General features: G+C 41.6%; 2 protein-coding genes and 1 long non-coding RNA gene across 8 annotated transcripts in view; 1 reads left to right on the plus strand and 2 right to left on the minus strand.

The window, feature by feature from the left end:
- The window catches only part of RIC3 (RIC3 acetylcholine receptor chaperone), a 513,554-nt gene that overhangs the window by 346,606 nt on the left and 149,354 nt on the right, over nt 1-17,594 (minus strand). The gene's annotated exons all lie outside the window — the stretch shown is intronic.
- TUB (TUB bipartite transcription factor) overlaps nt 1-17,594 on the plus strand; it is a 118,637-nt gene that overhangs the window by 97,310 nt on the left and 3,733 nt on the right. For all 6 annotated transcript variants that reach the window (XM_083408455.1, XM_083408452.1, XM_083408456.1 and 3 more), the window contains 7 exons: nt 5,230-5,394; nt 8,398-8,519; nt 9,788-9,979; nt 11,842-11,954; nt 13,228-13,342; nt 15,976-16,074; nt 17,333-17,504. In XM_083408455.1, the coding sequence (XP_083264581.1) occupies nt 5,230-5,394; nt 8,398-8,519; nt 9,788-9,979; nt 11,842-11,954; nt 13,228-13,342; nt 15,976-16,074; nt 17,333-17,504 (978 nt within the window). The remainder of the gene's footprint in view (nt 1-5,229; nt 5,395-8,397; nt 8,520-9,787; nt 9,980-11,841; nt 11,955-13,227; nt 13,343-15,975; nt 16,075-17,332; nt 17,505-17,594) is intronic.
- LOC310666311 overlaps nt 1-17,594 on the minus strand; it is a 446,582-nt gene that overhangs the window by 57,967 nt on the left and 371,021 nt on the right. The gene's annotated exons all lie outside the window — the stretch shown is intronic.

The following is a 17,594-nucleotide window of genomic DNA, read 5'->3' on the forward strand; positions in this document are numbered from 1 at the left end:
TAAGATGACACATTAAAATTGTCCTTTTGACCTCAGAGCAGTTTAGCTGTAGTGATTATGATTTCTGAAATTAGTTCTATTTCAAACTCAGTCAGTCGTGAGCATGCTACTTTGGAAAGAACAGGGAATTACAAAATCCAGACAACAAGAAAACTTGTTAACTCCTTAAGCAGCTGTAAACTCCTTAAAATGCACACTTGAAATCCCAAGAGTGGTGTTCCAGAATTGTAACTGAGCAGATTTCAATTCCAGTACAGTAGTTTCCCTCTACTATGGCAAATGGACATGTTCTTATTATTTAAAACAACTAAGATGGGGGCAAGCTTTATGGTACCCCAACTTCAAGGGCACATCCAGACCAGAACAAATTCGTTAATTCCCTCTGACATTTATGCCTTACCTCAGAAACATGCAGAAATGAATTAGAATGACTGTTGCCAGGTTGCCTTCTTAAGGGTGCAAGTTCAGCAACAATGAAATCCTCCTCCTTTCAGCCAGGGCAACTATCCAAAAGGGATGAGTGCAAAAGATGTCTTGTGCATGAGTAGACAGCTGAATAGTAGGAAAAGACTACTCTTGTACCAGAAGAGCCATCAAGGCAATTTTCCCTACTAACAGAAGTCTAGTCAATAGTTGAGCCAGATACCAAATCCAAGAAGAAACCAACTTTAAAAAAATAATAATCTAGCAATGATCAAACCCAGACAAGACAATAGAAATCCATGATCGAATCTCTTCACAAATATTTTGGTGTGTTTGTGTGAGAGATGCAGATTGGGACCATGGTGTGGGAGAGAGGGTTAGGTCTCCCTGCCACCACCATTTCCCTGATAAAAATGGTTTACCCAGAACTGCTGCTTGCTGTATGTATGCAAAACTTTATTAAAAATAAACCAAGTGACAGAATTAGGAAGGTATGCATGGGGCAAAGGTAAACATATTAGTAATGGGTAAGAGAGACAGACAGACACATACACACACAAACACACACACACACACACACACACACACACAGAGAGAGAGAGAGAGAGAGAGAGAGAGAGAGAGAGAAATAATAATACAGGAGGTGGTGAACATAAATTGAATAGAGATGGGACAGCAGAAGTCTCCTATCCAAACCAGTTGCAGAAAACCTTAGGTTTCCATCCTGTACAGGTTTACCTGGGAGTAAGTCCCATTAAGCTAAATGAGTCTTACTTCTGAATAGACATGAATCGGCTTGCTAGACCCAACCAGTTCCATGCATTCTGAAACTTCTCTATTACCATGCAGTAAGAGGCCCCTGGAAGCATTAGGGCACGGGATGGTGATCCCCTGTTCTTTGTCCTCAGCATCTGATTGTGGCACCTCCAGACTCAGAGGCAGTATACCTCTGAATATCAGAAGCTCAGGGGATTGTGGTTTAACTGGGAAAGTTAGTAACCATAAATCATTCAATCTGCTATAAGGATTTATCTGCCTTCATTAAGAATAAGGTACAAACTTTTGCCCAACTTCAGTTGCTAAAAAGGGACATTGGATGACAGATCAGATGAAGCAAGGCTAACTGTGGCGTGTTCCTTACACAATTGTCGGTAAGAGTTATCTAAAAATAGGCTCTATTCTCAAAGAAATAGGTGGGTTTTTTTAAACGAGCAAGGAATTCAGATCATTATCTGGCTACTTCTCCTGTTCACTTTTCAAATGTGAATCTCTTGAGAGTCGTGGTTTGGATTAAATGAAAGCCTTTACAGTGTCATTTTGGTTAGCTATACTTCAAAATAAGTTGTCTTTCAAAAAAAGAGTTGGTGTCTTCTTTTTACTCCTAACCTCCTATCATTCTTCTTAATTTCAAAGCAGACCAGTGTTTCTTTGATGTATAGCAGTGCCAACTTTCCAGCAGGGTTGGCGATGATGTGGGCTTTTCAGCAGCACTTCAGAATTCTAATGTGCAGATGTGACTCCGCTGTATACACTGGGCCTTTGAATGTAATAAATATCCCAGGGGAAAGAGCTATGAACTACACATCCGATGAGGCCAATTGGCTTTGTTTGTAGGTTTACATACATTACGGCTGAGCTGAAACTGTGTGCACACACAATTTCATCTTGACTTCCAACAGGGGGAAATACCTTCACTAGGGATGGGGAACATCTGGCCCAGGGCCTGAATCTGGTCCTCCAGGCTCTGGGCCTCTGGACTTGGGCCCCTATCCCCTGGCTGAGGCCCTCATTGGCCCTGCTCTGCACCCTCCTCAGGTGCCTTTTCCTGGCTGGAATGTGCTTTGGATCTGTGGTCATATCTCTTGCTTGTTAGGATGGACAGATGCAGTTAGAACGCCCTGACTCCTGTAGTTCTGTGAGGAAAGCTACAGTGGCAGCTGGTTACTGTCAGGGCAGAGGACAGGAAGCGAATGGGTGAGAGTCAGCTTTCTCTGCTCTTCTTTCCATCCTCCTTCTGAAAACTCATTGGACACTGCACCCATTATCAAGAGGAGAAAAATTGGAGATATTATTATTATTATTATTATTATTATTATTATTATTATTACCCTTCCTCTGGTTAACAACAAAAAATCACAAAATGAGAACCCAAAATACATAATAAAAACAAGAACAAAAATGCATTTAAAAGACCATCAAATGTTAAAGGCCTGGTTATAGAGAAATGTTTTTGCCTGGTGTCTAAAGATATATAATGAAGGCGCCAGAGGAGCCTATCTGGGGACAACATTCCACAAACGAGGAGCCACTGCAGAAAAGGCCCGTTCTCGTGTTGCCACCCTCTGGACCTCTCGTGGGGGAGGCACACACATATCTAGGAGTCATCATGAAATATCTAACACGTAGTTATAATTTTTCAGTTCTGCTTATATCTAGATCGATAGACAGACTGATTTAGCACATGATTCCTTTATGAGGACTGAAATGCAGAGGTGTGCTTCTGTTTGTACAAGACATTGCGTAATCCCTTGCATAAGGTCCCAAGATAAGTGCTAGCCCAGGGTGTCATACAAACCCTTTTACAGGGGCTTGTTCAGTGCCACACAATTTCTCCGAGTAGTTCGCGTACAACACAGAAGATTGCCATTGGAAGAATTACTCCTATCTGTAGCTCTAACCCACTGTTTTGTATTGCCTTCTGCTGCAAATATTTTGATTTAATCGCTAATTTGATGATTGCAATTATTTTCTCTCTGTTTTGCCTTATTTTTGAGTAGCATGTGTGAGTTTGCACTGTTGAGCAATAGAAATGTTTGTTTGTGTAGCCATACTGCCTTTCTACAAAATGCATGTATGTATTTATTTTTAAATATTTTACCTAGGCTGCTTTCTGTGCAAATGCCCCCCAAAGCAATTAAAAACAATAAAAGAACAATTATACTGTATCAAACTGTATCGAAGCTACATTTCAGCAGCTGCCCCCATAAAAATAAATATAAATGATATATAAATAAGTAATGCTCACTCTAGAATCCCTCTGGATATTAAATTGTAGATAGCGCTCTTCAAATGAAGGCTATGACATTCTGGATGGGAATCAGCATATTGGTGCATAACTGTATGTTAAGGGCTACAGGTAGCACATTTCTGTGTTTGATGGTGTGACCCTTTCCCCTCTTAAGTTGGGCACAAACAGAAACAGATGCACACGTGTGTCCCACCCACCCACACCGCATTTTACATTGTATGCATGTCTGTTCTCTCACTGTGCAGAGAAGATATCTGGCTTAATCAGTGTGTGAAACCATTGCAATTAATTGCTATGCTAAGTCACACCAGTGGCCCATTCTATGCAGTGCTCTGTCTCAGGCGAATATCCAGTGAAATGAAAGTGCTTAAAGGAAACTGCAAGGAAAATCTGCCTTGTAAAGTATGAATTAGTTCCCATGGCTACCTTTGCTTCATTAGTTACTTGCAGAATTATTGTGGCTATAGTGCACATAATTGTCTCCCTAAAAAGCTTTTCTGCATACATTTTGCAGGCTTATTCTACCAGTGTAAGCATAAGGCACTTTTGTGCCAATTTAAGTCTTTGTTGCCAGTTCTTAAGTGCCAATTTCTAGTGTGCAGAAATTCAACATTAACATTTTTAAATTTACTTTAGATAGTATGTGAGAAATAATAAAGTTGCGTGGTCACAGGAAAGTAAAATGGATGATGCAAATTAATGCTAATAGCCAAGGAGGGAATTAGGCAATGTTTGCCCAGTTCTGATTTGCCCCCCCCCCCCAATCCCCATTTGTGATCATCTTTGCAAGAGACATTATTAAAATATTGACATTTTGAAATAGTAGCCAATTCTGCCTAGTGCTCTGCAGTTTCTGTCTCCGGTAGTTAATTTTGAACCGCACAGAACAGGAAGCATGTAAAACATTATGCAAAGAAATTGAAATATTACAGCTTATATCAGTTCAAAAATGATTTTTAGAGGGCTGACAAATAAGTAAACACAAGCACAACATTTTGTACATGCAAGCATAAAATCAGAAGCTGAAATGCACATAATTCTATTTTGTTTTGATTTTCTGTCACTATAGCAAGCTTTTTTTTCAAAGGGAGTGACATGAACTGTTACCTTTACATTTCAGTTCTGAGTTTGGTTTGGAGGATTGTCGGAACGCATCCAATCCTTGTTTCATGTCGTTCCATATTGTGGTCTTTTAAGCAGCTATGTGGGTGGGGCTAGCCTTCCATATCCAGTGGCTGTGCAGGCAAGTGACACACTCAATCCGTTCCTCCCCAGCCTACAGCCAAAGCAGCTTCTGTCTTTGCCTGCCATGAACCTGGAAGCTCCAAATGTCAGGCAGGAAGCAGTGATAATTTCACATACCTCTTCCTCATGCCAAGAAAAAAAAAGCATGGGTGGCCATTTCCTACCACCGCCTGCCTCTTATCTAGGGTCTCCTGCAGCCCAGGCAGATGTGACCAATCTCTGTTGGTTACAGTGGTAGTTTTAGGCCACTTGAGGTGCCATTCTAAAGGCAAGTGCTCTGTGAAAGGACTTCCTATAACATTGCTCTTTCAGTACTCTTCTAGATAACAGTTTTCATGCTAACTGATCTAGAGCCAGACCCCTGGAAGCAACAGGAAGCAAGCACTCTTTTGTACGAGAACTACGTTTCTTATTTAAATATACCTAAAGATGGCTGCCAGGTTTGACTTCTTAGGTATGCCGTGGTCAAAGGTTGAAAAACACATGTTGTCTCTGGATAGTGACACTGTTGTTTGACTTTTTCTGCTTGATAGGAATTGATGGTCCGGCCGCTTTTCAAGATGATGTACAGGAAGTAGGGAGCCAAGTTCAAATACTTACTGTTGGAGAGGCTTGCCAAGATGAGGATGATGGTGAGACAATAGCTACCAGTCAACAACAAGGGACACAGGACCTTAGACTGACAATGCAGAAGAAAGGTAAGGAACCATGAAACTTGCTGATGCTGTTGGCTGTTGGTTCTACTCGGTTGGTTCTACTCGGTGGATCACCTAATCCAATGGATTCAGGTTACAATAAAAGAGATTTCAAATAAACATCAGGAGATACTTTCTGATGGCAAGAGCTGTTTGACAATGGAATGGACTCCCTTGGAAGGTGGTGGTGTCTCCATCATTCAAGATTGGATGGCCATCTGTCATGGATGCTTTAGTTGAGATTCCTGCATTACATGTGGTAGGACCAAATGACCCTCAGGGTCCTTTCCAACTCCAGAATACTGTGATTTTTTATTTTTATTTTTACTAAAAACCAATTCATAATATGCTCCCCAAAATAGATGCCAGAGTATGGCTAGTTAATACTACTGAGATAAAGACTAACTTGGTTCTCATTGAGTCAAGATTCCAAGGTAACCCATTCCAGTGCGAAACAGCTTTGCTTTAGAAATGGGTATTACATTGCCAGTGTTTTGACCCACCTTTAGACAACAGGTTTAGGAAGGGGAGAAGATTTCCTTACTGTTTTAGAGGACCTTGCGGCTAATATTAGTTTGAAGAAGCAGAATTCAAGGCCAGGGTTGGAAAAGCAGCCTAGGCTCTGCCCTTCCTTTCTGAGGCCAAGGCCTAAATGATAGGAGTGTGGGGAGCAGAGTAATAAAAAAAATGAGGTTGGTTGTGGGAAGGTGAGGGTTTACCTACTTTTAAAATAGGCGGGTCTTCAGCTTGTTTTTCAATAAAATAGCATCCTATTTCCCATTCTATTTTCACAGTGTATCATAATTTGCTTCCCCCCCTGAAGTCAAATCTGGGTTTATTGTAACTCAGATGCGCTGTATTTTTTATTTTATTTTTTAATGAGTTGGTGTTTTCACTTATTCCTTCTTGCTATGCGTTTTCTTGGAGCAAGCCAGTAATCCTGTTAAAATTGACACACTTAGGACCTACTGTGACAAGTTTGTAGGAAAGTGTTACATGAAAACACGAAAGGTTAGCTGCCTCACTTCTCAACGTCAGTGGATAGCGCCGTTTTGTACATAGGACTGAGGCTTAGCTGTGTGACTGTCTTCCCTCTCCTGTGGTGGTGGATTATATTATGTCCTAGAAGGATCAAGCAGCGAGTTTTAATGACTAGGGGACTTGGGATATTTCTGTTAAGGAGCATGGCTTGCCAGTCTGATATCCAAGTAAGGCCTTTGAAAGCCAACTAGACTCCCTTGTGGATACTGAGAACTTGTGCAACTCTTTCACTGTATTCCTCCACACCCCTGAAAGCTATAAACAACAGAAGGGGATTACTAAAATACTTTGCAGAAAGCTTGCAACTATTTCTTCAATTGCTTTGCTCCGGTTTGAACTTATCAAATTCTTTGGTGGCAGCATCAGTTAATATTTAGCTCACATAACAAATGCTTGTTTGTTCCCTGTGTGGCATCCAGAAAATGTCCCCTCCCCCCAAACTTGCACTTCCTGAAAATATAAAAATGTACAGGAAATGCAAGGCCTGCAAAGAATGTCAACTGTTTTGTTTTGTTTGATACTCTAATCTGAATATGCCACCAGCAGCTTTAGTTACTGGGAAATATTCTGCCATTTAGATTTCAATTTTCCTTGTCAGTGAACAGAGTCAAAAGGACAGTACAACTGTTTCTTACATTATAGCATGCATTCTGTTTCTGGGACACTGTCAGTACCGGTTATGTCACTGTAACAATATGAAAATTAGCAGCCTACGGTAGTCCTTAAGCAGCATTAACAGCAATGAATTGATAGGCAGAAGCCACATTGCAACCATTCTGCAGTTTAAAGACCTTGCATACTTGGCACATCTTCTGTTCTGAGAGGGTAAAACACAAGTCTTTAAGATAATTTCCCCCAACCTGGTGCCCCTCCCCCCCGTGTTTTGGACTACATATTTCCTCATATCTGCCTTCTTGACCACTTTGACCTGCCGAACTGGCATTGGTGGTGCCACTTGGAGGTTTTCTACAATCAAGCAGTAAATAAATGTTAATAAATAAATAAGGCGCCCATCAGCTCCACCCAACACAGTCGTGCTGGGAGATGTATTCCAAAACATCCGGAGGGCACCAGATTGGGGAAGACTGCTCTAACATCTTCCATGGGTGTGACCCTTATCATTTTTTTGTCATGTACTTGCATCTCCATTTACATATGAAACATCGGATGGTGATGCTATGGAGTATGGGCATAAGAATTGTCCTGCCCTGACCCATGGTTTGGATAAATATTCTGCTTAAATCAGCCTTCTGTCTATTTGTTAATGTGCAGAAAGATGCTGTAAAAGGGAAAGAAGATAGTTTCCTGCTGCAAAAGACTTTAATGGAAAACAAATGAACAGCTTCTCTTGTTATTCTGTACAGTGGTGCCTCGCAAGACGAAAAGAATCCGTTCCGCGAGTCTTTTCGTCTTGCGGTTTTTTCGTCTTGCGAAGCAAGCCCATTGACGGATTAGCGCTATTAGCGCTATTGGCACTTTAAGGGCTAAAAACGGCTTTTTAAGGCTAAAGAGATTAGCGGTTTTGCTGCTAAAATGCTTTTAGCAGCTTAGCGATTCAGAAAAAGGGGTTTTGGAGCAAAAAAAACCCTCAAAATTTTTCGTCATTTTCCGTCTTGCGAAGCAAGCCCATAGGGAAATTCGTCTTGCGAAGCGCCTCTGCAGACGGAAAACCCTTTCGTCTTGCCGGTTTTCCGTCTTGCGAGGCATTCGTCTTGCGGGGCACCACTGTATTAATGTTTATTTGTTGCATTACATGTGTTTCAGATTGCTATACGACAAATAAAAATGATAAATAGTAACAATAAGAAGAAAGTTTCCATCTTCTGTTGTAAACACCAGAATCCAGTCACCAGAAGTATGCCGTCTCTGAAAATCAGAGAATTATCATAGCAATTGAGATGTATATTCAAACTGAATATTATAAAAGCCTTTTTTAAATCTGTAAATGTGATGGATGTCCCGTAGGCATTTCAAGTAGCATGAATTTTGATGAAGAGGAAGACGAGGAGGATGAAGACAGCTCAAGTTCATCACAGTTGAATAGTAATACACGACCAGGTTCTGCAACAAGCAAGAAATCAAATAAGGTGAGAACTCTGATATGGTGAGGCCAGGTCATGGTTCAAACATTTGTCGAGAGACATCTAGTGCAATTGCTAGAAACAGTAGTATTCTTCAGACTATAGTGAAAAGATCCCATATTTCCACTGGGCTGTTGGCTCTCTTGCCCAGCCCGTTTATGGAAGCAAACCTAGCGTTTGTCATATGACAAGAGTGATGAGCACAAACAACATAACAAATATGATGCAACATTGAGGTGGGTAAACATTACTTGTGAGACTTGGAGGATATGCTGTAAAGTCACCTGTCCCATATAGACTGCTCCTGATCATAAGCTGTTGTGTGGCAAACAGATCAAATGGTTAGCTATTGCTGACTAATGCCGCACGTTTCCCACTTTCTCCCCTCCCTTAGTAGCAGTGTAGAGTGACTTTCCTAATTATGGCTGAAGGCACTGGGCCAATGAGAAACTGCGTCAGAGCTATTCTGCCTGGCTGGCTGCCCTCATCAAACTTCTGAGTGGCAGTGCAATCCTAACTACATATAGTCAGGAAGAAGTCCTGCTGAGTACATTGAATATTAACATTTCATCAGAGCTTGCTCACAGGTCGATAGGGTCAGGATTGCAGGGTACACTGGCGCCTGGGTTACATCGACCATTTGGAAACCCCAGTTTTCCCAATGTTGTCAATTCAGCACATGGTCTTTGATACACGTGATGTTTGTGGTCCCTTCCAACTCTACAATTCTATGGTTCCATGGTTCAGTGAGGACATATTGCCCCGCATTCTGGCTTTTGCCCAGTTCAGGCGCATCCCCTTTTCCAATGCAGACCCTGCAGGGCCACACTTCTGCTTTTGCTTGCCTTTAGAATGATTGGATCCTGCTGTCTTTTTTCTTTTTAAATGACAAAGTAATAATCACAAATCAAAAACAAAATAAAAATGTGCTCCCCACCACTGAGACCATTCCATTGCAACTATCCAACCTCCCAAAATTTCAACACCTCTTGCGATAGTTTGACCCCTTTCCATTTTAACAGTACAAATTCTACAAACACCTTGCATATCTCCTCAAAATCATTTCTCCTGTATATTCCCCATCTTACCTTAATGGCACATGTTAATTTATCATTCCTAGCTATATCCCATACCTCTTTATACCATTCTTCCATTTTACATTCTGCTTGGCCCTTCCATTTCCTAGCTATAATAATTTGTGCAGCTGTCAATAAATTTGTGAGCAAATTTGTATTTGTCTTTTAAGCACATGGTCGCTTTTCTTCCTCTCCTAGGAGTCGGCCTCCGGGCCTAGCCCTTCGACAAACAACCCAGTCATAGAAGTAGATGACCTGGAGGTGTTTGCTGTGAGACCTGCTCCTCAGGGGGTTACTGTCAAATGCCGAATCACAAGGGACAAGAAGGGAATGGACCGTGGAATGTACCCTACTTACTACCTCCACCTGGAAAGGGAAGATGGGAAAAAGGTCATAAAGCAGATCTTGCTGGTTGCATATAAAACAGCAAAAGAAAACATGCAGAAACAAGCTTGTACAAGTGGGAAAATCCCTATACCCAGAGTTTGGACCATCCATCCCCAACATATGAATTCTTAGCAAAGTTGAGAGTACATTATAACCTGCAAGCAGAGAGAAAAAATAACATAACAATATGCTTTAATCTTGTACATGCTTTCCTGGGAGTAAGTCCTATTTAATTCTGTGGGGTTTACTTATGAGTAGACCTGTATAGGATTGCCCGGTTAAGAGATCAAACTCCCCTATGTTCTCTGCATTATTTATAATTAGGAATAGTATACATGATTATTGAATAACCACTTGAATATTAACATTTAATTTCTGAGCTTGTACAGGTTTCGTTCGTCCCATTTCATTCAAGTATTTCCCCAGTGCTAAGTGTCATAAGACACACTCTTAAACATGGAAATGTATTGCTTCATTGTTATTGTTGTTGTTGTTGTTGTTGTTGAGTCGTTTAGTCATGTCCGACTCTTCGTGACCCCATGGACCAGAGCACGCCAGGCACTCCTGTCTTCCACTGCCTCCCGCAGTTTGGTCAAACTCATGTTGGTAGCTTCAAGAACACTGTCCATTGCTTTATTAACTGTATACAAACAGAGACATTTAGATGCTGTGTCTCATTAGGACAGTCCTAGTGAGGCAACCCAATCCTGAGCCATATGCAAATAATCAAAAGTAACCAAGGAGTGGAATGGGGAGCGGCCTCTTAAAACATGTATCTTCTTGTATCAGATATGGATGGTAAACATTTTAGGGCAGTTTCACACATTTCTAATTGCCATGTGGTGGCCATTGAATATCAGTTCCAAGAGTCCATGCAGCTGACGACGTCTGGAATCAGCTTCCTATCGTAGATGGTCAAATTGTACAGAAGTACATGAAGTGTAATCCTATACATATTTATTCAGAAGTAAATTACACTGAAATCAATAGGGCTTGGTCCCAGAGAAGGGTCCATAAGATGCAGCCGTAGGTCAACTCATTAGACCTCAGGAAAGTGCAACCCTGGTTTGGGATATTTAACATGCCATCCTGCCGGTCCATGTGGAAAGCCAATGCCACATGCTACAATAGCTCCATAGAGCTGGGAGTATGCTAAAATGATTTTCAGAAACATGTCAGAGTAGCTTGCATTCTCTTTTCTTTCTGAATGTGTTAGCAACACATGGTACCTCGGGTTACAAACACTTCGGATTACAATCGCTTCGGGTTACAAACTGCTAACCCAGAAGTAGTTACCTCGGGTTGCAAACTTTGCCCCAGGATGAGAATGGAAATTGTGTGGCGCCAGCAGCGGGAGGCCCTATTAGCGAAAGCGCGACTCAGGTTAAGAATAGACCTCCAAAATTAATTAAGTCCGTAACCAGAGGTACCACTGTATTGGGAAATGGGTAATGTAATATTTACTCCCACGTGGCTTCAGGTAGTTGTCTTTTACTTTATACTTTGTCCTTAGAAGTCATTATGCTTGGAGTCTTCAAGTGATTAGTAGTTGGACTCTCTACCCTTCTGACCTGAACTGGCATCTGTTTTCCTTTTACTTGAAGGAAACTGTTCAAGCTCAAATTAAACATTTAACAAAGTGTACTAGGTTTAATTATTTAAACCATAAATAATGGATCGAAGAAAGTCGTTTCCTCTGCTGATTTTTTTTACCCCCCCTTTTTTTGCTAACTTTACCTTTCACCTTCTACATTTTTGCTGATGATACTAAATCCCAAGAAAATTAGAGTCCGTTTTCTTTTTCTGGTGGTTCTATCAGATTCTGCCTGGAGTGTGACGTTTTGTTCCACTTTCAAATTCCTCAGGTATTTTTGTTAGCTGGAAGAAAGCGAAAGAAGAGCAAAACCTCAAATTACCTCATCTCCATTGACCCTACAGACCTGTCACGAGGAGGAGAGAGTTTCATTGGGAAGCTAAGGTAAAGGTTTAGATTTTTGAAGCAGGGACAGGGAACCTCTGGTCTTCTAGATGTTCTTAGACTCCAACTCCATCAGCTCCAGCCAGCATAGCCAGCTATGTCATAAAAGATGACAGGAGTTGGAGTCCAGTCACATCTGAAGGGCCACCATCATTGATTTAGGGTATATTCTAAGAGAATCAGATAAACATTTTGGGATTCAGGATATCAGTGTTACACTGAAAGCAAACCTTTGATATCAGTCCCTGTTTACATTCCTACCTACCACGCGTTCTTTAGCTCTTGATGGAGAGTCGCAATTGACAGCAATTCACAAAAGAATCAAGCGATCCCTGCTCCTCATTTTGCATAATGGAGCCCAAAGACTTCCTGTTATTTATTTATTTATTTATTTATTTGCTATCCATTCACACACTGCAGTAACTTCAGAATGCTTGCAGCATAACTTGGTTTAATTAATTAATTTGGTCTCAATTAATTTTAACTACTATTTTTATTTACACAAGCTGGAGTGATTAAAGGGTGGTAAGGAAACTGGCATTCTAGCCTCCCAAGAACATTGGGCAGAAGGGTGCTAATGAGAGATAGAAGTGCCACTGTAGCAGAGTCAGGAGATGGGGAAGAGCCAAAGTAATACCCTCCCAGGAACAGTGTCGCTGTGCATCCCTCCCTTGCTGCGACCCAGTCCATCACTCCCACCAGTGTGCTCGGCTGGCCTCCTCACCCCCTACCTCTTCTCACTGGGCGAGCCACTCCTGGGCATAGTGGAGGAAATGGTTGACTTGGTCCAGGAAGACATGAGTTCAACCCCTTTTCAGCTATGAAGCTTGCTAGCAGCAGACACATATCTCACAGCCCAATATACCTCACCGGATTGTAGTGAGGATAAACAGGGGAAAGCCTCCTCTTTGAAGGAGAGGGGAGATACAAGTATTAATGATAGTAGTGAGTATTAATGCTGCATGATTTGATTCAGGATAGAAGTATGCTTTTATGAAGGCTTCATAATTGGTTCACATGGGATCATATCTCTAGCCTTGATACATTTCTCTGAGATTTTGTGAAATTCGTTTCAGAGTCTTATAGTAACAGTAGCTCAATCTGGCATGCCTCTTATTGTATGCAGCCTTGAGAACCTCTGTACTCTCTGGGATTATGATGTCCCAGATACACTGGAGAGAGAGAGAGAGATTCTGAGTGCTTAAGGCTCAAATGATGATAATCAATCAGTAGCAGGCAATGAAGGTAATCCATTATTTTTCCTCTCTAATAGATCAAATCTTATGGGGACTAAGTTTACAGTGTATGATAATGGAGTAAACCCAATGAAAACAACGTTGAGCTTGGAGGCAAGTAATCTGCGCCAGGAGCTAGCTGCTATTTGCTACGTAAGTACCATTCATAAGCAAATGTTTTTCAGTAAGGTAATTAATAATCAAGCATGCAAAGCTGTACCAACCATTCAACACATTTGTGACCCACACCCATACCTAAATCAGGGACGCCCATCGGGGGAAGCCAGAGAGCAGTCATGCCTTTTGCCTGGTCGGTGCTGCGCTCAGACTGTCTTCCCAAGGCATCCTCCTCACTGCTATCACACTTGCTGAAGAATAAGAGGATGTCCAATGATTCCCCTGCTGTCTTGTGTAGTTCTTTTAACTGAGGAAGCCAGATGCTCCCCCATCCAGTTCAAATGAGGAACAGTGGCATCATGTCCAAGCGACGTGCAGCGACCAAGTGCCTCTAGGAAACTATGACTACCTTTAGGAACAGATTTTTCAGTGAGAAATGGGCACTGGCCTTGATGCTCTTACATTAAGTCTAGGTAAATAAATTGTGCAAGAGTGGGGTTCTTTTCTCTAGGTTTATTATTGGACACCTGGGCCTCTTATGCAAAAGCAGATCACAGTATATAATCAGAGGTGGTGTAAAACCAGAGTAAATGAGACTGGTGGCTGTGTCCGTTGATTCATTCTGGCCATAAGACTGACAATATCTGCATCCATTTGCTAATGATAGTGAATGTTGTTTGCATGAGTCATTCCAACCCCACCACAGATGTACTCGGGATTTCTTTACCCTCAAATGACCCATTTCTGCTCAAGTCCTAGACTTCCCTGGAGCAAATGCGACTTGCTGAAATGAACATCTGATATACAAGATGCAAAATGCTCTTAGCTCACGATGATCACATGCTCCTTTGCTGTGCCTGGGTCAAGCAAACTGCTGGTTCTGCTGTGGGTCTGAGTCATCCAGCCTGCTTTGAGTTGCACAAGCAAAGCCAAAGGTTGGCAGTAGATTCACAACCAATTGCCAGATATTACAGGATGGAAGAGAAACCCTAGTCAGCGTTCAATTTATAAAATGAGAGGTGCTTGGCCTGCCTCCAAATCATTTCCAGTGCATTGGAAACTGTCATCCTTAATTCTAAATGAATAGGACCTGGGTGAATGAAAGACTCTCTGCAAATGATCGAAGTTCTTTCATAAGTTATTAGGTTCAGTCCTGATATTTAAAATGGACTCTCAAGGCAAAGGCTTGCATCAGATTAAGCCCTATGCAGGCAATACCCCCCCCCCCATTTACATGGGGGTTACGTTCCAAGGCACTGCACATTTAAGTGAAATCATGTATGTTTGAAACACCATTGAAAAAGCCTGCAAACACCCTGTTCTGCTCCTTTTTGTGAAATTTTTGGGTCCCTTCCAGGTTCTGTGCAATGCGTTTGTGCACAGTTGCACATATATTGAAAGTGCTTAAATGGGGGGGGGGGTTGCTGTACCTTGTGCAAGCTTCTTTGTATTAAGATCAGCAACGTGCTGGAAGCAAGAAAGTCTGAGAAACTCAGGAACCACTCATCACAAAAGTTTGTTTGTTTAATATATTGTATTTACACATTGCTTTCCCACCATGCTGGGATTCAAGAGGTATTTGAGTAAAGCACTTCAGATGTCTTTTAAGATCATACACTGCATGGTCATTTTGTATATTATAGCCCACATTTGGGAGCATTCTTGGTTACATATCTGTGGAAGAATGTGTGCATGCTTTCGTAGTCCACCTCACAGGATTATGTGCAAAAAAGTTGCATGAGTGGATGATCAATTCCGACAAAAAATTCCCCATGCCTGTGTGCATAGGAGATGTCCCCAAAACGCCACATTCTATGCAAATTGCTGAATTGGATCAGAAGTGGCCCCAAAATGCATATTCACTTAAGTCCTGGGTATGTACATTTTCAAACACTCGTGACTTTAGAGAAAACCCAGGATCCTGAATGGCTTTCAAAACAAGGCAGTCCTACAGAAATGGCACTGCTGCTGATTAATAAACCTACAGCTGCACCTAATGGTCATAGTTAGAACTGCAGCAGAAGAGAGATTCCAGCCAAGTCCTTAGAAAAATAACAATTAGTGAGAAATTGTCTGTTGCTGACCTCTTGACCACTTACATGCATTTTAGTTTGCATAAAACTGTGACATGGACCTCAGTTCCCAGTTATCAAGTTGGGCTGCAGTGCTCCAACAGTTTTTGTATTACTACCATTGAAATAAGTGTGTGCAACTGACGACACAGTTTTTGCAGTTGTGCACTTAACATTACTCAACTGTGATAATGGGTTAGAATTCACTTGCTTGTGTGTGCTGGGTGCAGTTTAGAACAACTTGCAATCACAAAAATAAGGTGGGTCCTGAAAATATGCACTAACTGTCAAAAGCCACTTGTTGTGTTCTTGTTGTTGGGTAGCGCAGAGCTGTAGCCGGTGCTGAGGTGTCTGCACATGTTTAAACTTTATGCAAAGTATGTTTTATGAAGCGCCTACATTTTCCCTTTCCCCGTGAACTTGCAAGGTAAAATTGAATATTTTGGGACGCTGTTGGCCAACAGTAGTTTGGCTTTGTAGCAACACCTTTGTCGGCTAATTACTGTTTTATCATCAGTGATATTTGTTTGGAAAGACTGACTTCCAAAGGAAAGATTTGTGGTATTCAAAACGCTTCTCCTATTCATTTCAAAACAGGAAACAAATGTTTTGGGGTTTAAAGGTCCTCGTAAGATGAGTGTCATCATACCAGGGATGAATATGGACCATGAGAGAGTTTCCATCAGGCCACGCAATGTAAGTCACTCTTCTCAGTAAAACTAGCTCACCTGCAATGACTGTGGGCGCATTTGTTTGAGCTAAGGGTTTGCCAGCCTCTTCATAATGAGTCTCAAGTGTGTGTGGGAGGGTGCATACTAAGCCAAGTTGTTGTTGTTGATGATGATACATTTAAATATCTAAAATAAAAGTAAATGTCACAGGCTGTGGAGGAGGGATACTGGAGATACAAAAAACCTAGCTGCCATAAAGCAGTGATAGAACAGATGCTTTTCATGCCAAAGGTTCCACATTCAATCACTGGCATTTCCAGATTAGGAGAGAACACTGAACAGAGATAATACTGAGCTCAAAGTTCTGTCTTAGTACTGTGTGCTAGGTTCCTAATCTGAGTTTCACAGATTACTGCAGGTGAGATTTACCCAAGGTGCTGGTCAATAATATTCTCATGGCTGCAGCTGCCTATGCCAATTTCTTCTTCTAAGTTCCATGTGCAGAAGCAGACGTGTTTAGCTCATCTCCAGAGACAACTACATTCAACTAACTTCTACTCATAGTAGACTCACTGAAATTAAGAAGCATGACTAATCTAGGTCCATTAATTTCAGTGAGTCTACAGTTGAGTGGAAGCTAGCTAACAACAACCCTCAGTGCAAGGAATTCAAGGAACTTAAGTATTGTCATGGACCTTTAACCCCGTGAGCATTGCAAAAAGCTGCTTTCACTGTGGTATGGTAAAATTCAGTGCACAGACCTCTGTGCTTGCTGTCAGGGTTGCCACTCTTCTGCGCGTGGTACTGGTGGCTTCTCACATCTGCATACATAAAAGCTGTCATGCTTGCTGAAGCTGAGAGAATGGGTCATTAACAAGGAGCCTCTGAATGATAGGTGGCTTTTCTTTTTTAGCAAATACAGTCTGCACAAGATACTAGTGGCTACAGCTCTGCATACAGAGAAGCTGTCATGTTAGCTTAAATCGTGTATCTCAGGAGTTTCCCTGATTCATATTTAATATATGAAATCTTTAAATAAAAAAGCCACTTGTCTCTCTGTCATGGTCTTCAATCTCATCACCAATAAAGGAGACACTTGGAGAAGAGTTTTGGCATCTGACCTTGAAGTGTGGGCAGACAGATATGGGAGATATGGGGGCTGCATGTAAAGACTGTTTTTTGAGAGAGTGATGGCATGGGGGTGGGCACATTCTGATGTTGCATAAACCAAAAGTCAAAAGTGGGCTTTTGCTAAAATGATGTCTTTTCCTTGGCTTTCATAGGAGCATGAAACTCTCCTGGCAAGGTGGCAGAATAAAAACACAGAAAGTGTCATTGAGCTGCACAACAAAACTCCAGTCTGGAACGATGACACCCAGTCTTACGTTTTAAATTTCCACGGTCGTGTGACACAGGCCTCAGTGAAAAATTTTCAAATTATTCACGATAACGATCGTAAGTACAGCTGCTATAGCAAAACTGCCTGGAAATGCTGTTTATTTGTCTGAAATCTGATAAAGAGAGGGAGAGGGGGAGAGAGAGAGA

The sequence above is a fragment of the Podarcis tiliguerta genome (assembly GCF_965153285.1).
Source record: "Podarcis tiliguerta genome assembly, chromosome: 1".
Classification (NCBI taxonomy): domain Eukaryota; kingdom Metazoa; phylum Chordata; class Lepidosauria; order Squamata; family Lacertidae; genus Podarcis; species Podarcis tiliguerta.